The 21,862-nt window shown below is 32.6% G+C and overlaps 2 protein-coding genes across 2 annotated transcripts; one reads left to right on the plus strand and one right to left on the minus strand.

The window, feature by feature from the left end:
* Positions 1–8,400: 8,400 nt before the first annotated feature.
* On the minus strand, positions 8,401–9,111 carry LOC147075422 (uncharacterized). Its single transcript, XM_085942487.1, has one exon. The coding sequence runs from the start codon at positions 9,109–9,111 to the stop codon at positions 8,401–8,403; it is 711 nt and encodes a 236-aa protein (XP_085798613.1).
* A 2,776-nt stretch (positions 9,112–11,887) lies between these two features.
* On the plus strand, positions 11,888–12,679 carry LOC147075423 (uncharacterized). The gene has a single exon (XM_085942488.1). It carries the CDS (start codon positions 11,888–11,890, stop codon positions 12,677–12,679), a length of 792 nt encoding a protein of 263 aa, XP_085798614.1.
* The last annotated feature ends 9,183 nt before the right edge of the window (positions 12,680–21,862 follow it).

Here is a 21,862-nt window from a genome sequence, read left to right on the forward strand (position 1 = left end):
TCAAAAATATTTCTCAAATATGTTCCCATTTATCACCTGTTGGAATATTTACTTTTCAAGCAATCTATACGCTCCGATTTTGTGCATGTACTATATTCTAACTTTTTTTATAAGTTGCACAAAAACATCATTTTTGTAAAAATCATTATCAACTTCTCGCAAGAACAAGGCTCAACAATCTATACATTAAACTAATTTTTACATCTTTATATGCTTGTGATATCATTTTACATTCATTTAAAATTCTTGATCTATGCCAAATCGTAAAGGCAACTCTTATTCTGGTTTTAAAATTATAACTTACTTCCATATCAAAAACTTGAGCTTTTGAATTGGTTATTTCTAACTTGAAGTGATAACAAATATTTGACTAGTTCAAGGAAAAAAACTGCATGCAGGTTACACAAATTCAAATGTATAGTGATGGGAAGATATTTAAAAGTCCTACAACTCAAAACTATTAGCATATGCAACTATATCTTGGGTTTGACATAAAAACCTATATATCAATTTTCATTAGATAATTTATGCTTAATCGAAAATTCAATGTTACAAAATTGACCATTTGTGATATGATATATGTGAAATACATCACATAGCATTTTAGAATATTTTGTGCTGAAATTATTTTTCAATTTTCTATTTTAGTAGTGTAATGACATTTACAAGTAATAATGAACAGAGAGGCAGGCTGAAAAATCTATATTGAGTAGCCGCTAACTTACTTTCTCCTTATTGATTCCGTAATAGTAAATGAATAATTAACCCCTCTTCAATGAAATTATTGATATGTTGGTTTTATTTATTCATGAGTGTTGTGGTCTCAGCATATAGTACAGAGCATACAGGGCAGGATGTAGTTTTGGAGCCTTCATACAATTTCTATAGACGATTTTACCTAAATCCAGTGATTCAAGGAGATACAGAGTGTAACTGTGATCTAAAAAATATAATGGATCAAATTTGTTCGATGGATAGAAATAGTACTAATAAAAAATATCAAATATACTGCAAGATGACTGAGGAGTTAGAAAGGTATAATGCCTCAGGACAAAGCAGTGATGTATTTCAAATTTGCGAATGCTGTGAAAAAAAACTTCCATTTTACAACAAAATATATTCCTTAGTTAGATATAATCGAATGAACGAGTTACAGGGAGTAGAGGACTCTGAAAATAATAGCCGTCAAATTATTACAAACAGTAATAAGGATGGAATTTACGTTTATGACAAATCAGCTAGAGATGAGGCTACGAAATATTTAGTGGGATTTCTAAATCACAGGATTGTTTGCTTTAATGCTGATTTCTTAGACATTACAGAAGAAATGATTAGTAAGAATTATGACATTGTAGTTTTACCGATTAAAGAGTCAGTAACAAAAAATAAGGAATCAGAAATAAGAGAGTTGATTTTAGGCGATGACAATATAGAGCCTCGAATTGTTCTAACATATCCTTTTACTTTGGTTGTGTTTGACACTTTAGAAAAACCTATAAAAGAAGCAATTAAGTGTGCAAAGAACAAATATAATCATTTGCTTGAACCATATAATACTAAAACCCAAAGAACTAACTATAATAGTAGCCGGATTTCTATACCAACATTTAGAACATATAATGCATTTCCTGGACAACCGAGGAACTCTTCCTACACACCATCTGGGGGAATATCGCAATCTCGACCAGGTGCTTATCCCTCTCAACCTCCAAAATTGGGAACACCCCATAATCCTGTTTATCCATCCCAAACAAAACCTCTGGGCTATCCTGGACAATATAAAAGCATTTTAATACACCCACAGCCCACAAATGTTAATTACAGCTCACCATACACTACAACCCATCCAACTCAGTATCATACTTACCATAGAAGGTACCCATATGGCTATAATTACTATTATTCTGATGAAACTCCAAAATATCATGTTTCTCACCACTATTCAGACACGCATTCTACCCTACCACCTGGCGAAGGTACTCCAATAGGAGTTATTGCTGTTATCATTGCTATACTTGCCATCTTCGCTCTGATATTATGTGTGGATAAATACCACAACACTTTTACTAGAACTACTTTATACTGAGTTTATATTCTTGCTTATAAAATAAAGAAAAGTTGATTCAAACAAATTTAATGATTACTGGATTCCTGTGTTGTGAATTCAAAGTATTTAGTTTGTAAATCATTATATTTGATTAGCATGACACGACTATGTGAGGTATGTTATGATGCCATCAAGTAAAATTTAATCAGACACTAGTCACTTAAACTAAAAGAAATAATCAGCAAACTCACCTTGAAGACTGTTTTTCATTTTGTCATTATATTTGTGTTTAAAAAATACATATGCCACAGTATTAATATTTTTCGTCAAATTTGTTGATTAGAGGCAATAAAAGACTTAGGAAAACAAGGTAATGCTGTAATAACTATAGATTGCCAGTGCTAACAATAAATATCTTTTATGTTGATGGAATAAACTTTTTAAATATTTTTAGCCCATGCTGCTTTCAACCCACTCATCTTCCGCAATAATTTCTCAATTTGAACAGATGTCAGATTGTACAGAGCCACTTATGGAATTAATAAGGAACACTCCTTTAGAAAATAAGAGAGATATATTTACGAACAGCATTAACACACTTGATGCCACTGGCACAAAGCATAGGGCATCAAATAGCAATAATCCCATCACAGAGGACAATTGTTCTACAAACTCATTATCCAAGCTACTCCATATTTTTAATTCTGTAAACAATTTCAATATAGAATCAATTATCGATTTGAGCTGCAGTTTGAACAGGCATCACAGACAAACAGCTATATATTTGCTATATAAGTACGAGGCTAAGGGAAACACTACAAACAGTAATTTACTTACTATTTCATATATTTTTGATAGCATTTTATCTGTAAGAATTCGAGATGTCGATGTTCTCATAAGGAATATGTCATTAGAATTTATATTTGAAAGGATACTTGTGTCTGCAAGCTTATTAAACACCACAGACACTATTATCACTAGCTCTTCAAAATATCTCACCTTCAGTTTGAACAGTAGGAGTGATTTAGTAAGGAAATTTCTTATTACAAAGCTGCTCCAAATATTGGGCAATAAGAATTCGACTCGATCATCATTCTGTATATCTTTCATCAAGAACCACAAGTCTCGTTTTCTAGAAATTGCTAAATTTGATAAAAACACTTCTATAAGCAGTGAGTGTGGAAAGTTAATCTTGGTCAATCTAAAAAACAGAATATTTCATAACAATGAAATTGTCGATGTACTTGGAGTAGTAAAGAATAAGACCTTGTTGAGAAAAGCCTTTAAGGAGCTACTACCAGAAGGGGCTCATAATTTAGAAGATATTCACGATGTCTATCAAAAAATGATTAGATCGAATGTGAAAAATTATGGATCAGCCCATGGAAAATTACCAGATGGATTGGTCGACACTACCTCAAACAATAGCTATTCTACCAATGCAGTGATGAATCTTGCTTTGTCACCTTTCTCAGCTCCAAATTGGAATATATCTACTTTTATTAAAAATATAGTGACCTATATTAGAAGCAATTCCACATGTTGTAGCAATGGGTATTTCTGTATGTTTGACATTTTGAAAGTTCAAGCAAATAGGCTGAAAGATGATAAGTTATTTATTGAGTTAATAGAAATAGTAAAAGATAATATAGAGAATATAGAAAAGGTCATGGAGGTGATGAATGAATATTATAAAAGAAATAAAAAGATAGAGCTGGAAGATGCGGTTGGTCCTAGTAATGGCTCTACAGAAGCTGATACACAGACGAAAATATCCCTAAACACTCTACATCGTATTTGTAGTCTACTATTGAATACTTTTGGAAACTTTGATTATAAATTGCCGGATAAAGTATTTCATAACTTTCTGAAATTATTGAAAATTCTACAAAGTTCCTCTCCAACATTCGTGGAGTCAGTTATACCATTAATGTATAAGAACACCCCTTTAGTTGTAAAATATTTTGATGTTGAGCTTAGAGACCAGGCGAATATGGAAGAAAAAATATACTCAGCATTATGGAAGATGTATAAGCGTGAATACTCCGAAATAATGCCGAAGTTTGAAAACAATGCAATCAGTAGTGATAGCATTATTGATATTACCTTTGCCCATTTGGTTGAATTGCTTTTATTTCTTCACAAAAATCTTTTACAATTAGAGGCCGTTATTGAGAATAATGCTGATGATATCATCGACTCAGTCCCTAAAGCTATGAAGTATATTTATGACCAACTTTATAGGTTTATCAAGGAAATATTGACACAAAAGTATTTTATAACACTTAGTTCAAAGACCAATAGCAACGAGAATATTAATGGTATTGTTGTTGCAAGTTTATTTAAACTAAATAATTCAGACCTATTTATTGATCAGACTTGTTTAATTTATCAATACTCCAATTCTACAGAATTGATTAACTACTTTATTAATAATTGTAAGAATATCAAGGGTGTGTTTGTAGGATTTCTGAATTACATTATAAACACGAGTAAGACCATTGATGGTAATGATACTTCTCATAACTACTATACAATTCGTCAGTTGGTAGATTGGTCAAAGGATATTTGTAAAAGAGTAACCAAGAAGGAGAGCGAAAGGTATGTGTTTAAAACCATCAAGGATGTGTTGAGTGATTTAAATAGCAAAACTGCCAATAGTATAGATGATGAATGTGAGAAGGAGAATCACACTACAGAGCAAAATCTTTCTAGGCTCAAGTCTGATGTTCATATCAGGCTACTTGACAACATTCTATCTATTTTCATTCCGTTACTGAATATCAATGAATGTATAGTTATTGAGGCAATTGCAAGGGATAATACAAAGTTAAAAAGTGCTTGTATGAGGATTTGCACTAAGAAAAGAAAAAGTGAAAAAACTACACTTATATAAATATGTTACTATGGAGAATTTAAAAATAATTTTGGTTTTTGATTTGAGACATATGATATATCCCATTTTACAAGGTATAAGAACGAAATAATTTTTTGAATTGAATTTTAATCATCACCAATTTGTAAAATCTCCATAGATAATTTTAGTTGAATGCTATTTTACTACAACTTAGACAACAAACGATATATCTTTGGAGTACGACATACTATCAGAAGATACACAGTAATTACAATCACATTAATCTAATTGCTAGAATTATGTTTTTATTTTTTGGCTTCCAAGCCCTTCAATGGTCAAAAAAGTTTCCACCGATGAAAAATTAACTAAAATTATAGATTTCTTTCAAAGTGAATCAGAAGTATTTACATTGAAGGAATTAGAAAAGAAATTACCCAAGAGCTGTAACTTCTCGGCCATGCTAGTCAAGGAATTGTTGGGAAAGCTCCTTGATGATAATTTAATAAATATTGAAAAATGCGGTGCAACAAATCTCTACTGGAGATTCAGATATGCCAAGCATCACTTCTATCTTTGTGAGAAGGAGAAAGCTGATTTGGCAATAGAAAGTTACAGAGAAGAAAATGAAAAGATGGCAGACCTTTATAATAAACTGAATGATGGCAGGAAAGATTGTGGGGAAAGAATGGAGATATTCGAAGAGTACTCGAAATTGAAAGCCAAGGTAAGTGAAATTGAGGAGCTAAAAACGGCAATGTCTGCTAATTCCCCAGAAGAGTTTAGTAGGATGAATAGAGATATTAGGAATTTAGTAAAGAATATCAATAAAACTACGGACGATATATTTACTCTCCAGGGCTATGTCTGTGATAAATTTAATTTAGAAAGAAAAACATTTCTAGAGAATTTCGAAATTGAAGAAGATATGGATTATATTGAATGATCAGTAACAGTGATGGAAATATGCTATATAAATAGTATAGAGTCTGTGTATTCTTTTAGCAATGCATGTGGATCAAAAAAAGTTGCACCACATATCTTAATTCCAAAGAATGAAGTGAATAAGTGCCTATGGAATAATTTAATAAAAGTTGTGGGATGAACTTCCTTGAAGATAATATTATCAATCAATTCTGCCTATATTCCTCAGTTTTTTGTTTTGAATGTTTAGCACAGTTTAATATGTAATTGTGATGAATGAATGAAAATTCAATGTTATTTGCCATCACCAACCATGAATAGGATTTGATATTACATCCTATTTACCATCACTAATCTGGATGATATTTGATGTTACATTGTTCTTGCTATGCAAGTATCACATACAATAATATTTACCCAGCAAATAATATACTCGATTTGTTAAATAAAAATTCCTATGAGAGCACTGAAATTGATTAGTCTTTTTGAAGATAGTGGTCTAGATGCTTATTTAACATTTATGAATGACAACCACTTAAATGAGTTTATAAATAACGAAGATAACAGGGTAAAATATTTGACTAATTTTACGGGAACCTCTGGAACAGTGATTACTATCAGACCAAAGTCTACAAGTAAGGTAGAAGATAGCATAAACAATCGTTTTGGAGGTTTATTAACCGATGGTAGATACTATTCAATGGCTCAAAAACAGCTAACCAACTATTCACTAATTAAGAGTGATGAGGAATCTATCGAAAGTTATTTAAGGAAAGCATTTAATGTCGAAGCATCAGATAAATACAACAGCAATAACAAGATTAGAGTAGGGTTGGATTTGAGATATATTTCTTACAGTAGGTATAAAAAATTAAAAAATGATGATTTTATCGAGTATGTAGAGATGAAAAGTGATCTAGTTGATCAAATTTGGAAGGTAAAACCCAGTAGACGATTTAATGAAATTATAGACATAGAACAGATAGAGTTTGATCCAAGCGATCCCATTAATATGCACATAATACAACACCATCCAATCCTCGAGAGAATTCAACGAGATGCTCATGATGAAGATAATGCCACGAATTCTTTATCTAGGCGGACCAATATATCAGGATCTAATAGAATTGACAAAATCAATAAGATTAGAAATTTTTTAAAAAATGGCCAGGCATTTATTTTTACGGAGCTAGACACAATAGCATGGATTTTTAATTTAAGGGGGACAGATCTGAGGAATAATCAGGTATTCTGGTCATATTGCATAATAAGTAATGAAGAGACGATACTATTTCTAGATGAATCGTCTTTAAAGACAAATATTAATGAAAACATTAGAGATTCCAATTTGATTAAGATTTTACCCTATTCCTCATTTGAATCATTCATTTCGGAAAACTTGGATTACTCGGAACTGCTGATTAGTGGAGAATGTAGTGCATTTATCGGAAACTTGTTAGAAATGGCAAATAAAAAATTGATTTTCACTGATGAAATCAAATTGTTGCAGTCAATCAAGAATAAAATAGAATTAATTGGGTACTTCAGGGCAAATTTATATGATTCTATAGCCTTGATTGAGTTGTTTGACTTCATAGAAGAATCTTTTGCTAAAGAAATCAGTATTAGTGAAATTGATATATCGAACAAATTGATTAATATTAAGAAAAATACTAACTTAGTGGTGGGAAGAAACAACGATATCGACACTTATAAAAGCAAACCATTTGATTCTTGTTTCCTTTCACCTTCCTTTGATTCTGTAGTTTCTATTAACTCACCTGATTTGCACCACTCAAATTCCAATCGTATTCTACAAAGAGAAGACATCTTACTGATCGATTCTGGCAGTCAATATATCTTTGGTACAACAGACATTACACGCACAATCAACATAAAAGTTCAAGAAAAATATATGGACTCGTATACATTGGTATTAAAGGGGGCCATATCGAACTTAATAAACCAGAACAAAGATAATTCCGATGACCAACCAATTAATAGTTCAATAATTGATAAAAATGCACGGAAATATTTGCTTAAGTATGGTTTCAACTATCAATCAGCCACAGGACATGGAATAGGAATCTACGCACATGAACATCCCCCCAGAATATATAGTTACCATGAATCTGAAGAGTATGAAGGTGATAAACATACTTTGCATTCATTAATTAACGATTCATTGGACTCAATTCATTCTAACACCGATATTAATTCAAAAATCCTCAACTATCAATCCTTTTCTATCGAACCGGGGTTCTACGAAGAATATGGAATTCGTTTGGAAGATGTTATTGTAAAGCTGGGACATCTATACAATATGACATATTTGCCGTATCAAATATCCCTAGTAAACAGAAATTTACTTAATGGAGATGAAATCAAATATTTAAACAAATACCACAAAAAGACCCTAGAATATTTAAAACCATTTATAAAAGGAGGAAGTAAGTACTTAACAGACAATACGGCTGAATTATAGACAACAAGCTGTTAAGTAGATGGTTCCATATCTATTTTCTAATCTTATATTAATTTATTCCTCTGTTAACCTTTTGGCCTACTATATCTTTCAGTATACTATGTCGTCAACCAATATTCGCTCATCTATTCCTTCTTCTTTCATGCCAAATACTGTTTCAGCTATGGTGACTTCTACGTTCGTACAGCATGATCCAGTGATCACCATAAAGTCATTAGCCAGTATTCCACTACCTACAGTCCTCTTTCCCTGATTCACAGTAGACGCTATTACCTTCACCTTTAATAGATCTGACAGCTCTTTTAGCTCACACTCTGTAATATCTGGATGCACCACCATGCCCTGCGAGTTCATCGAGGCATATGCACCCACAAGTGGAATGGTTCCAAGAGTCATTTTATAAACAGGCACTCTTAAATACTCCTTAAGAATATCCACATCTGTAAATTCTGGATTGACAAGGCACACATGATCATTACACAAAATGTTGTTTCCAAGTGCATTCAGTTTGTCGTGAATTCGAGCTACACGAATATTGTCCGGCAGGCTATTCCTAATATGCATAAGTTCCTGATCCGAGCAGTTTCCAGAAACGATAAGTGCATTGGAATTTCCAATACATTGCGCACCAACAGAGATGATATTGTTTATAGTGGTTTCTACGACTGGGAAATTTACTTTCTCTCTTAAAAAATTGATAACATTGCTGGACTGACTCCTACCAACAATGGCATATTTGTTAGTTAGACACACGTAGACACCGATTTCACTATTCCCTTCAAAATCAAGTTTAAAATGCATAAAATGAGGGATTTAAAAATTTTCTAAAAAAGAAGAAAAGAGATACATAAGCAGGAATATGGTAGGGTAGAACTGAGTCGGAGTTGCTACTGTGTCCAGGCTCGAACAGCTGTTGATCGGTCTACCTACATCATTATCAGCCAATACATACTTTCTTTGCCATGAGGCAACAGTCCACATATCTTTTATAGTTTGACAAGCATTGGTTTGTAAAATGCTAAGTGAATGTTTTGACCCTAAAAATGGAAAATACTGGAAAGAATAGAGATATTTCCAACATCAGCAACACAGATGATCTTGGTATTGAAGATGATCTCGATAGTTCCAACACAAGTCAAGGCATTGGTGTAGATAGTATTGGTGGTCCTGATATTTCTGTGGCTTGGCTACCGCATATTACTAACCTATCGACACCTCGACTTTCACACTTATTTAATTCCTCAATCAGAGAAGCTGTATTTTCTTTTCCCATTGGCGAGTCTGTCAATACATTCTTTAAGAGCTTCTCTAAAAGTGCTATAGGTATTTCAGACCAAATATCGTTAATTCCCATAAAAACTTGTTCTTATATTCCAGAAGGAATTAGAGAAAAGGTTTCAAGAGGGTTGGAGATAATAACGATTTCTCTAACAGTATCTATTCCTATACTTTATGGATTAAGCCGAGAGAATGATGGCTTTATGAGTAGTGAATAAATAATACAATTACAATATAAGAATAATCATCCACAAGCATATTTGAATTGCATTGCATCTCTTTTAAGTTCCACTCAGTGTACTCACTGATTTTTACATTTACTTATGTGCAATCTTTTTTCACCCCCGTATGCTGTATAATGTTTTTAAATTACTAGATCCTGAAATCGATTATACTGGTCAAATTTATGCCAAACGTCTTACAATCATGATATTTGTTGTTGGGTATTTTGTTTCCTTTATTTTGGGATTGTTGTTCCAAAATCTCAAATACACTCTGTTCAGTGGGATATTTACTGCAACTATGTGCGCAATATTGACAATACCTGGATGGGCACATTTTAGACAGAATCCGATGAAATTTAAGAAACATAAAAAAGAGTAAATAAATAAGCTTAGAGAAACAAGCTTAATGGTATGAATGATACAGTAATATTTGGCCACATGTGACTGGCTTTGAAGAATGTAATTCCTATCCACATCACATCCCAAATAGCTTGCCCTCATGCCAGATTGAATTCCTTTACTACTCTGTTGATTTATTCAAAATAGTCCCTTAAATTTCTTTCCTTTTGGTTTTACCATCTGTCTAGATAATATGTGCTTGAACCAACCTATTGCCATTGTTAGGATTGGGAATAACACCAATAGATTTACCATTCTTTTGATCTTCTTTGCTTCCTGAGACATCTGATGCCCCAATCGGCTCATTAGCGAATTTTCTGCCTTTAATTGATCCATGCCATCTCTAAGTCTTTGTAGCATATTCCTAAGCTCCACAATTTCCTTATTCGTATCATTAACCTTCTTTGAAAGGTAAGTAGTGATATTAAATGAAATATCTCTATTGGAGGTATTGGTTAGTTGAATTATATATAGCCCTTTCTCCTTGTAGGTGTTTCTGATGGGAGGACTATTGGCAGGAATAGGTAGTCCAATATCATCATCAGAAGAAAACTCGGAATTGCTGATGGAGTCATCATTTTCATCCTCATTAATATTCTCAGAAGAAGAATTCGGAATTTTCTTCTTGTTATCCTTTTTCTTATTACTAGATTTCTTCTTATATGCACTATATTTTGTCTTATTTACACCATTGGGTAAAGTTACCAAATATCTTAATCCATCCATTTTGGAAATATTTCTAATGATTGCTGTGAATTGCTCGGTATCCTGGTCTACATGAGAGAAGAAAGTGATATGCTGAGAAGGATGAATGGCCTTGTCCAAGTTGGTACTTGAATAAACAAATAAGAAGGAAATCAGCAGGAGCATTAAGGGTAACATAAAAATAGAAAAGTAAACCATATGGGGTAAGAGAGCGAGTTTGGTTGGAAGAACCTAAAGACATATTGAACAATAAACTATGTATATGTTCATTGATATTAGGGATATTCTTGCCACATAATATGCAACTATTCTTCCATTTCAAAATAGTAATCTATCCTGTAATCATAGTAAATCTTTAGCTGAACATCCATACCATTTTGCAGCTATATTGCTACCCATAACGCTTATGTGAATAATTTCATTTATTTTACTATAAGATGCTTTCTAAGATATTATTTTTTCCACCCATGCTTCTTCTGTTAGAATCTCCTGTGGGAGTGGCCATTCTTAATTTAAATCATATAGTAATAGATAGATTTATGTTTGCTTCACCAGAAATGGCCCATTTCATATACAGTAGTATGGAAAATGACCCAATCAACAGTAGTCTAGTCAACAATAGTCATCCGTTATCGGTGGATTTTAAGAGCTTCCTAGCATTTCTTACCAAAAATATCTCTGAGTCCATCTGTGTCAATAATCCAAATTACGTCAATAGTTTACACACATTGCTGGGTATAAAAGTCATTTACAACGTGGGGATATTCAAAGGTGTTAAAAGAAATACCTTTAAGTATTTTGGAATAAACAAGAACATTTATAATATGATGACTATACTATTAAGCAAAAGACTCATAAACCAGGGCGATAATAACCATATTGACCATGTCAATAAAGCAATTGGTTCCTTCGATGGCATTTCACTCTTAAATTCCATCGAGTCCATGGAAACCAGTATTAACAATAGAATTATGCGTATTAGAGAGTGGTATTCTTTACATTTCCCAGAACTCAACAAGATAGAAGATAATAAAAAATATTTGGAGACAATAATAAGAGTGAAAAGCAGGGACGAATATGCCACGGAATACGATAAAAACAACAGCGATGATTGCAATACATCTATGAACGGTGAACACGCAAGGGATATCGTTATTGACAACAACACCCTGATTTTTCTTAGTAAAAACTCCATGGGATCACATCTTTCTAAGGATGACTTACAAACAATCATTATAGATGCCAACGATATTTTAAAGTCTATGCTGCATAAAGACTATTTAAGCAAACTATTAAAAGGCTCTGTGGAATCAAATATGCCAAACTTATCGAAGTTGGTCAATGAAGTCATTTTAACCAAAATCATTAGAAAAGTGGGCTCGTTATCAAAGTTAAGTCAAAAGCCAGCCAGTACGATTCAAATACTAGGCTCTGAAAAGGCATACTCAGAATCAATGTTGCAATGCGACAATGGCGATACCAGACAATGTTGTAACACCCCAAAGTATGGCTATATTTTCAACTCTTATTTGATTTCTAAGGCTGTTAAGAAGGGAAAAATAGCAAGAATGTTGGCCAATAAGATAGCACTTTGTGCAAAGGTAGATTTAAATAGCGAATACAAAAGCGGAGATTTTGGTAAGAAGTGCTTTGAGGAGATCGAAAGCAAGCTATTGGAAAGAATGAAGGAAAAGAAGAAATATATCAAAACCAGAAAGACAAAGATATCGGTGTTAGAGTATGATGAAAGACTAGATAAATAAACTTATAACTTATTTTATAAAAAGACATTTTTTCTATATCCAGTTGGCAGTGCTAATAATCATATGGTTTGTAAGGATACTGTTGGTATGCTTGACTATTCATTTCTCTCGAAATAAGGATAGCTGGGGTTTACACGGTTTAATTTATTCACTTAATACTGTATTTTTGTAAAATGCGACTGTATATAACTTTTACCTTCATTCAATGAGGCATTTTAATCTTTCACTGTATACTAGACAATCAAACAAACAGTTTGCATACTCGAAAGCTCTGTTTTTCTCACCCATTCTATTTTCCATTGCCATATCAAAAAGCTCCACTACAACTCTCTTTCGTTTAACTGAAATGCTTTTTCTATAGTTAAGTATTGCCTCATCAAAATTATCACTTAGATGATAGATATATCCACGTGTGGCAAAAAACATTTCATCATCTTTGCCTTCCATGTTAACGCTTGTCTTATCAGTCATACTAATGCCACCGCTTGAAGTTGGAGACAATACACCCTCATCTGTTTTTTTCAGCATCGTACCACCATTCCATTCTGACGAAACTGTTTCATTATCAATTTTGAAAATTACTTCCTTGGCTCCTTCAACATTTCCCATAAATAGATGGCAGTACACTAAAAGTAAATTTTCTATTCCATATGTTGAAAGTAAAGAAAGGGCTAAATCATAAGATTCATTGTAGATAAGTGAATATATGTAACTACATAAAATTCTATATGGCATAGAGGTTTTCCACTTATTCATCTGGAAATGACTCAATGTCCGAAATTTATAAAAGGATTCATGACAGTTTATATTATCATCAGACAACTTCTCTGGAGCATCGGATTTAATATCAAACACTTCCTTTCTTACAAATTTCTTAAAAGACTCCTTTCTTATGGCACTTTTGTAGAAGAAATTCGATTTAGTTGGATTATTCAATTTCTGAAATTCATAAGCCAGACTATAGGAAGGTAAATACGATTCTTCCATTATTAGATATGCCTTGGATAAATTAGTCATCGCAGACTCCACTTCCAAAAGACAAGATTGGACAATTCCAAGGTATAAATGCCCTAGGCCGAAGTATGGCTGTATTTGAATGCATTTGGTAAAGGCTTTGAGAGATTCCTTATAGTTGTTTTTTAAAAAATAGTAAATTCCAAGAGAAAAATATACAAACTCGCTTTCAACAAAGCACTCCTTCACCAATACCGCCCCTCTGAACATCTCATCGAGCCTATCAAAACAATCTAAGTTGTTGAAAATCCTGGAATGGTATGGCATAGTATTGGACATATCTTCAAAAAAAGATTTCGTTGCTTCGAATCTTTTTAAACTCCAAATTCTTGAAAGCTCTCCATCGTTTTTGGTGTACATAGCATATGTATTTATTAGAAGTTGCAATGGATGTTCTATTTTCAAACTATATTCTGTAAATATTTCATATACGGTTCTCCTTAGATGACTATTTGGAATCATTTGGATCAATGTTAATATTTTTGACATGGGACAAAGAGACTCCTTAAAGAGAAAGATAAGCGCCTCAATATTCGATGGATTTTCCATAAAGGCTTCCAAAAATAATTTTTTTCTTATAAATTCCTTTTTGTTCATTGCCATAAAGAACAACTCAATTGAGGATGAATTTAAGATGGTATTTGGTATATTCCCATGTGCTCTCATGGACAAGATTTTACACTCAGGAGAATTCACAAAAGGCGTTTCGGCAACGATATTGGAGGGGTTTGGAATATTGCAAGGCAGTTTTTTATCACTTTGTGAATAAGAGTGGATATAATTTGCAGCATCTTGAGAGAAATCTCCAATTTCATAATTAGTGTCGGAATTAACCAATAAACTCTTGGTGTTTTTAGATTTCTCTAGTTGAATACGTCCAGAATCTAAAGTTACCTCTGCATTTGTACTATACCTACCATCTAATGGTTCACCGCTTACTTCCAACTTTTTAATTCCAGACTGCTCTCTTAATTTATCAACTTTTTCATCACCTTTGGTTAATTTATGATTGATAATGTTTTCTAAGCTTCTTGAATTCTCCTGAGATTCAATGCTTTCAAGACTTCCTCCCGATTTTATAAAAATCACCCTGATTTCATTATATTTTAATAAATGCTTGTTTTTTTCCAGTATTTCAATAATCTTTGGGTGCATTTTTAACCTGTACAATGAACTAACAATAATAAAATGGGTGTCGTAGAAATTATCAGTGTGAATTTTTTGGGCTAAAAGCAAAGCAGACCAGTACAGCTCATTTTCCAGAAGTTCATAACAAAGCTGCAGAAGAATGTCCATAAAAGGGCTAAAAAATGAAAGAAACGTATATTGAAGAATCAAATTGAAAAATTTAAAAGACTAAAATTGTAAAGAAACAGTTCTGGAACTCAATTCATTAAAGCACCCCTAACACCACCTATGAGCGAAGCTTCATTATCGAAAATAATTTCGATTCTACCTATAAAATTTTTGGCTATTGAATTTAGCTCTAATTTTAACAGGTCTCTTATCCACCGTTCTTCATATATTGACCCATTCAAAACCAATATTAGTTTGGAATACTCTTGATTACTTTGTTCCATTTCAAATTGCAGAATTCCAGAAACTAAAGACGCAATGATTCCCTGGTTTCTTTTGTTAACTTTATAAATAATCTTCTCAATATCGGTAAAATCTTCGTATTCCCTGGGAAAAGAATTAGTAAACCCCGCAAAAGAAAGTTGTTTTAATTCCTCATGGCTACTAATAGTAGGATCACCTAGCATTTCTCTGTATATGCTGTCGATTAACTGAATATTTCTTTTGCCCCCCACCATAATATCGACAGCACAATATGGTTTTCCAGAGCGAATGATTTCATCTTCAATCATTCTATCAAATCTAGTAGCTTTCAATGCAAATGAATTGTAAATTCCCCATTCAGAATTTAATAGTTTGGCTCCACTTGAAGATGTCGATTTAAATGATGCATTTGTCCCTGTTCCCAATACAACACCTATAATAAAATCATCCGAATTGGAATAATGCGAAAGAAATGTTGCATCTGCATCATTCAATACAATACAGACATTAATAGCCACACCAATTCTTTTACAAGAGCTTATTAATAGCTTTGAAGGATCATTGTCCCTCGAAAAGTCTATTGGGTTAAAGGGAAAATCCTTGGTAACCATAATAAGAGTTGACTCAACTGCATTATGCTTTTTAATGGGATAGCTAAACGTGAATGAGATGTCAATATCGCCATTGGTTAATAGTGAATGTTTGACGAGATATTTTTTAATATGTTCAGCCATCCAATCAAATAGATCTTTTCCAGAAACCTCATCTTTTAAAATTGGGATTCTTTCAATTTCTAATAGTTGTTTGATTTCCCCATCTTTATACTTCCACATCGATATTTTGAATGCTGTGCCTCCCAAATCAATGCTCATAATCCTTCTGTCTTCTGTGTTTATTGTTTTGATGCAATCAATGTTTAATTTCGAATCAATTAAATTATTTCTGGTGCCTGTTTCCAAGCTGCTTGCTATATACTTCTTGTATTCTTCAGCCAGTTTAATCTTGTCAGCCAATGAGTAATCAAACTGTGGTAGTAAATCAATAGTAGCTTCAAGAAGCAAACAGTATAGTAAAAATAAAATCATGAGGGTCTTCTTATTTGGCAATGAACCTAGAAAAATAAAATAAATTATCAGATTATGTAATAAATTTCGAACAAGATAAATATGACAGTTCTAAATAACCACCAATCGGGTCCAAATATCAAAACAAACATTGTAGATTATTTGTTTTTCAATTAAACCTTTTAGGAATTAAAGGCAAACTGGAAATGATGTTTTAAGGTGTCTTTTGTAAAACTTTTGGATTTTCAACTTCCTTCATTAGCATCATATTTTGTAGGTATATATTTCTACTTCTTTATGGTTTAGGTAAATGAATAGTGAAGTTTTATTTTAAATAGCCCTTAGAGTTTCTATTATGTCCAAATCCTTTGGTGATCGAAAAGTCCATGCAGGGCAAATTAAAAAAGCACAGAATGCAATAGAGGAGAAGGAGAAACAAAGGCTTAGGGAAGAGGCAGAGGAGGCCAAAATATGGGAGATTGGTGCCAAGCCTGTTACAGGAAATGATCTACGTAGGCAGAAGGTTGAGGATAAGACCAAGCATAAAAAGAAGTTGCAAGAGCTGTACGAAAAGGAGATGGAAAACCTATAGAGGATAACAACTTTATCAAGAAGTGAATTTTTCAAATAAAGAACTGTTATTTCTAAAGGTATTTATTTATTGGATATGCATTAAAATTTTATTGGTTTTAGTGTTGAGAGTAGCATATATAATATCTTTACTAAAAAGTCTATATGGTTGCAGCTTGATTGTTACACTCTGCTATTTGATTTATCAGCTCTATTTCTTCTCCATTCACCTTTACATAAGTTCCAACTGTATCCTTAACTGGGATGTTGTATTCCCTGCCGAAGAGGATAAACTGTAATGACTTGGATTTTGCACAGTATTTTAGATTGGAAACGTCGTTTTTGGTAGCACTGTTTGTAGTAAGAATAATCTTCATAATTGGGGATAAATCCACTCTCATGTAATGAATAATAAAGAACAAAATGCTATTTAACCAAGCTACTTTGACTACAATCGTCGATGAACAAATATCTGGCTTCTAATAAATCACAAAAATGGTTTTTGAAGTAATAATCCATGTGATAAGTATGCTCGGCTTGGCTATCCATTATCTTACTGTTGATAGGATGAGTTATGAAAATAATCGATTCATCACTAAAAACTCTTTCTTAGTGCTAAACCAAATTTTTTCCAAAATAATATCAGACTTATTGTCCCCTCTCAATGATAAAAATTGCACATCCACTTGCCGATGAGAAGACTGCAGCAAGAATTTTACAAGAGGCAAAGAAGGAAATAGAACACAAGAGACTAATTACAGGAATTAAGCAGTGTACAAAAAGAATTTTGAAGAAAAAAATCGAATGTAACGGGCTTTCTGCTGATGAGGGGGGATTAGGTATAAATGGTGCTGAATCTGGTAGTAACAAATTATATCCTATCTTTGTGATGAATGGCAATATTTCTCCAATGGATATAGCCACCCATTTGCCTATTCTCTGTGAAAATAATTCAATCCCATACATTTTTGTGGAGGATAAAAGGTGGATTCATGATTATACTTGTATATTGTTAGAAATTGCAGAAAAGGATGCCTATGACAAGATTGTGAAGAAGACGAATCTATGCAATAAAATTTCATAAAAATTAATTATAAGTATGAACTAAGAATTTTAATTTATCGACTGTGATGGCAGGTGTCAGAAATATATGGTTGCTTAGACTGATTGTAAGTAATGGCATTTGTATTTAACCTGGTTTTAAATATTTTCTTGAAAAATTTGTTCCTCCTTGAATGGATTCGTATATTATTCATCATATTAGTCCAGTTCTTTCCGAGATAAATGATCTATTTAAACAGAAAAGAGGGCAATTCTTGCTTGTAGGTTTGGATGCAGATATACTTGAGGTAGCAGTGGAGAAAATATATGATTTGATCGACTATGATCCAATATGGATACAGTCCAGAAAGGACTGTGGAAATCCAGAGAATAAAATATTTTTTATAGATTTAGACAACTTTGATCTACATAACAGCACTCGAAAAAGCAGAATAGGTTCAAATTCAATGTCTTTCCAATCACTAATGTATCATTGTTTAGAACTACCCATAAAGTTTGAATGCTTTGTTTGTCTATTGAGTAAGTCGGCAATATGCTTGAACTCATTTGAAAAGCGTGTTAAAAGTAGGTTTCAAAACAAAAGGTTCTTTATTGGATATATGGATATAAAGAGGTATCATTTGAACGAGGTAGCAGAGGAGAAGCTAAGGGCACAAAGACCATGCCGAAAATCCAGTGTACAAATTATAATTAATAAAAAACGTCAGAATTCAAAATCAGGCAGCATAAGCTCTTTGGCAGCTAGGACTTTAGACTCTGCGGAGAATACCCTTGGTTTAGTTGATGGTCAAAAGATTGATTCGTTTTTCAATACATTCTCTTCAATTGAATATTATGACAAATTTCAAATGCTGGAGAAGTATGATCTTCCAAGCTATACAATGGGCTTTCTAATGGATATTCTTGAGCCAATTCACTATGTCCTTGTCTTTATTGCGTATAATACCAAGCTGAGCTATACAAATTGTGTTGAAACTTTTAGAAAGTTTGTTACAAATGTTCCAGAGCTAAAAAATGTTGTGAGTGGCTCAATTCTATCGGGATATTACACACTATTGGAAATGGGAATACTAAATGAACAGGGAGATTTGTTAATTGATAAGTCTGAATATAGTAGCTACATTAAAAAAAAGAGTGTGGCTTATTTATGTAAAATTGAAAGCCAAATGAATTATATCGAGCCGAAATGACAAGCATTGACCATAAGTGAACACACCAGCCTTTAAGATACTGCCAATGATCATTAATGGTTGGTTAATACACTAAATGATGAAATAAACTGCTTTATTCAATAATAAATCATCCTAGTAAGAAATATAAGTCTCTTAAGAAGCATCTATAACCTAAGATAGGGATACATGCTTGTTCTATCAAGGTATTTATTGTCTTACGGTTTTAAAATATCCTCCAATGTATTTGTATGCATCATTTTCTTCATGAGAAGATCTATCATACGCTTCCTCAACAATTTCTTTCGTTTTTTGTAATTTCCTATAAATGCAAGGGGCCAAAATACAAGTATTTGAACAATTTGGAGACGATATTATGCTATTAACAGCGACATTGGTGATATCAATGGTTTTTTCAGCGATATTTTCAGTAGTATTAATAGTATCGTTTTCAATTCTAAGGTTTTCTTCATTTGCCATATTATAATAATCTTTACTGAAGTTTCTTACACTGTCTCTTCTTAAGAAACAAAGATCTAAGAAGTGCTCATTGATTGAGTCTTTTATCATAAGCAACTCCTCTCTATCTTTCGATTCTTTAAGCAGGGTGTTCTTTTCCAGCAGAATTGAGAGATTATTGAGTAGCTTGTAGGACTCTTTATTGAGTGGTGGAGCAGCTTTCTTAATCTGAGATAGAATGAACGACGGATCAAAGATGGGAATTTTTTCAGAGAAATCTTCATTTGAGGAATTCATTGCCAAGGGGCCAAGCAGAAATAATTTAATTTTGCATAACAAAAAATTGCTTTGGTCACCAAAGAGTTTGCTTAAATACTGTAGAATATTACATTTGCTAATAACCATAAAGCCCCTGTATTTTCAAACATAATTTATTTAGCCCCAACTTTTGAATGAATTTGCGTCAAATTGAGGGATATTTAAACAACATAGACTTCTCATTACTAGATGCCAATGGTTTAAGCAATATTTATTTGGAAATATCAGACTCTGTCTCACAACTGTCTCTCTCACAATACTCTTCTACAAATTTGGAAAAAATAATTTCCATTTCTTCGATCTCTCAATTATCTGCTTTTTTAGAGAAAGTTGACTTTGAAAAAGTTGTTTATAAAAAGCTGGGCTCAAGGATAATAGAAGCAGCCTATAAACGATTGTTTGAAGAAATATACATAGCAGGTGATATTAGCAGTGCAAATGACAGTAACGTCGCCCATTTGATCAAACATTTGGCTGGATTTATTAATATTCGCAAATGCATTAGAAATGAAAATGCCACACATGTTTTGCGTAGTGCAATTTGTTTACTAACTGGTAAGCAAGTAATAGATAACTCTACAGTAAAAAAATATACCATCAATAGTTGTGACAAGATCTTATTGGATTGTGCTATTTCTGAATGGAAATTACAGTTCCATTCAATTATTCCAGAGTTAGTTAATGATTTCTCCTTCATCACTCTCCTCACATTCATTCAATGCACAAAAAGCCAATCACTTATAGAAACTGCAGTGGAAAGAGATCTGTCCCTATCCACACTAGAAAATAGGGAGTATTTTTACGAAGGACTATGCTGGGTGGCGAATAGAAAGAATATGCAGTTAATATATGATCGAATCTTTAAATCAATACTTGATGTTCAAAAGAATACCAAGTTAGATATTAAAGAAACCTCCTTGTTCGACATATCAAAAATCAACTATTTTCTGCAGGCTTTTTTAAAAAACACCAGAATTGATATGTATCGTATTAGTTATTTGATAGATGAGTTTTCCGATGAAAATAGTAACATAATTCTAAGTCTATTGATTAATCAGCAAAACATTGCTATTAATACGCAACAGAATGATGTTTGTTGTGGACATATTTGCAATATTTTGAATCAGTACTATTCGATAGAAAATGGGGATAGTGTGTTTTATAAGTTTCTTCTTGAGAAATATGATACAATAGATACTAAATATGTGCCTGTCATAGTTAGTTTTATGAAGATATGCAGCAATAGTGATACCAGTAGGCTCTCCTTTAATGTTAATTCGGATTTCGTTAAATTCTTTAATTCTGTTTGGATTAATTCCAAGTCAGGTAAGGAATTAATCACGGGATTTATTGAGGGAAATGCAAGAAAGGAATTAAAGATGGGTTTTTTTAATCAGCATATTGATTTGTTCTGGAATTGCCACAGATGGAGGTCTGGAAAAATGTTTATCAAACGGTTAATAGAATATACGAGTGGTCACTCAAGAAAGAAAGCGAGAGAGATGCTAGTAAAGGTATAGACATGCAGTCAATGCATTGGATTAATTTGTGCTGGTGTATCTATATGTGCAGTTTCTAGTCATTACTTTTACTGAAATGGTTAGGATATTTCAAAAATTGGAGTAATAGAGTTTCTCTGTTTTAAACATATGTGTGGCTCTTTACTAAATTAATATTGTCTTTTTTATATCGATTTCACATTTTTATAGCCCCTTTATGTCTGCTCTGTATAACTTTGAATCTTTTTTGAGAGCTCTTGTTTTGGTTATTTGCACATCTACTTTTGCTAAGAGAAAGTTCCCATCGTTTTTTATTAAAAAGGATGGAATGTCGTCTGGCTTCTATAAGGCCGCTATATCAGGAGAGAGATTGTCAATATATGTATCTATTTTATGTGTAATATTTGGAGGTGTTAAAATAGTGAAGTTTTTTATATAGTGGGGTTGGTTAGAGAAGTAAATTTTAAT

Source organism: Rhyacophila brunnea, unplaced genomic scaffold, assembly GCF_057557595.1.
Source record: "Rhyacophila brunnea isolate RB1 unplaced genomic scaffold, BYU_Rbru_1.0 scaffold_145, whole genome shotgun sequence".
NCBI classification, from domain to species: domain Eukaryota; kingdom Metazoa; phylum Arthropoda; class Insecta; order Trichoptera; family Rhyacophilidae; genus Rhyacophila; species Rhyacophila brunnea.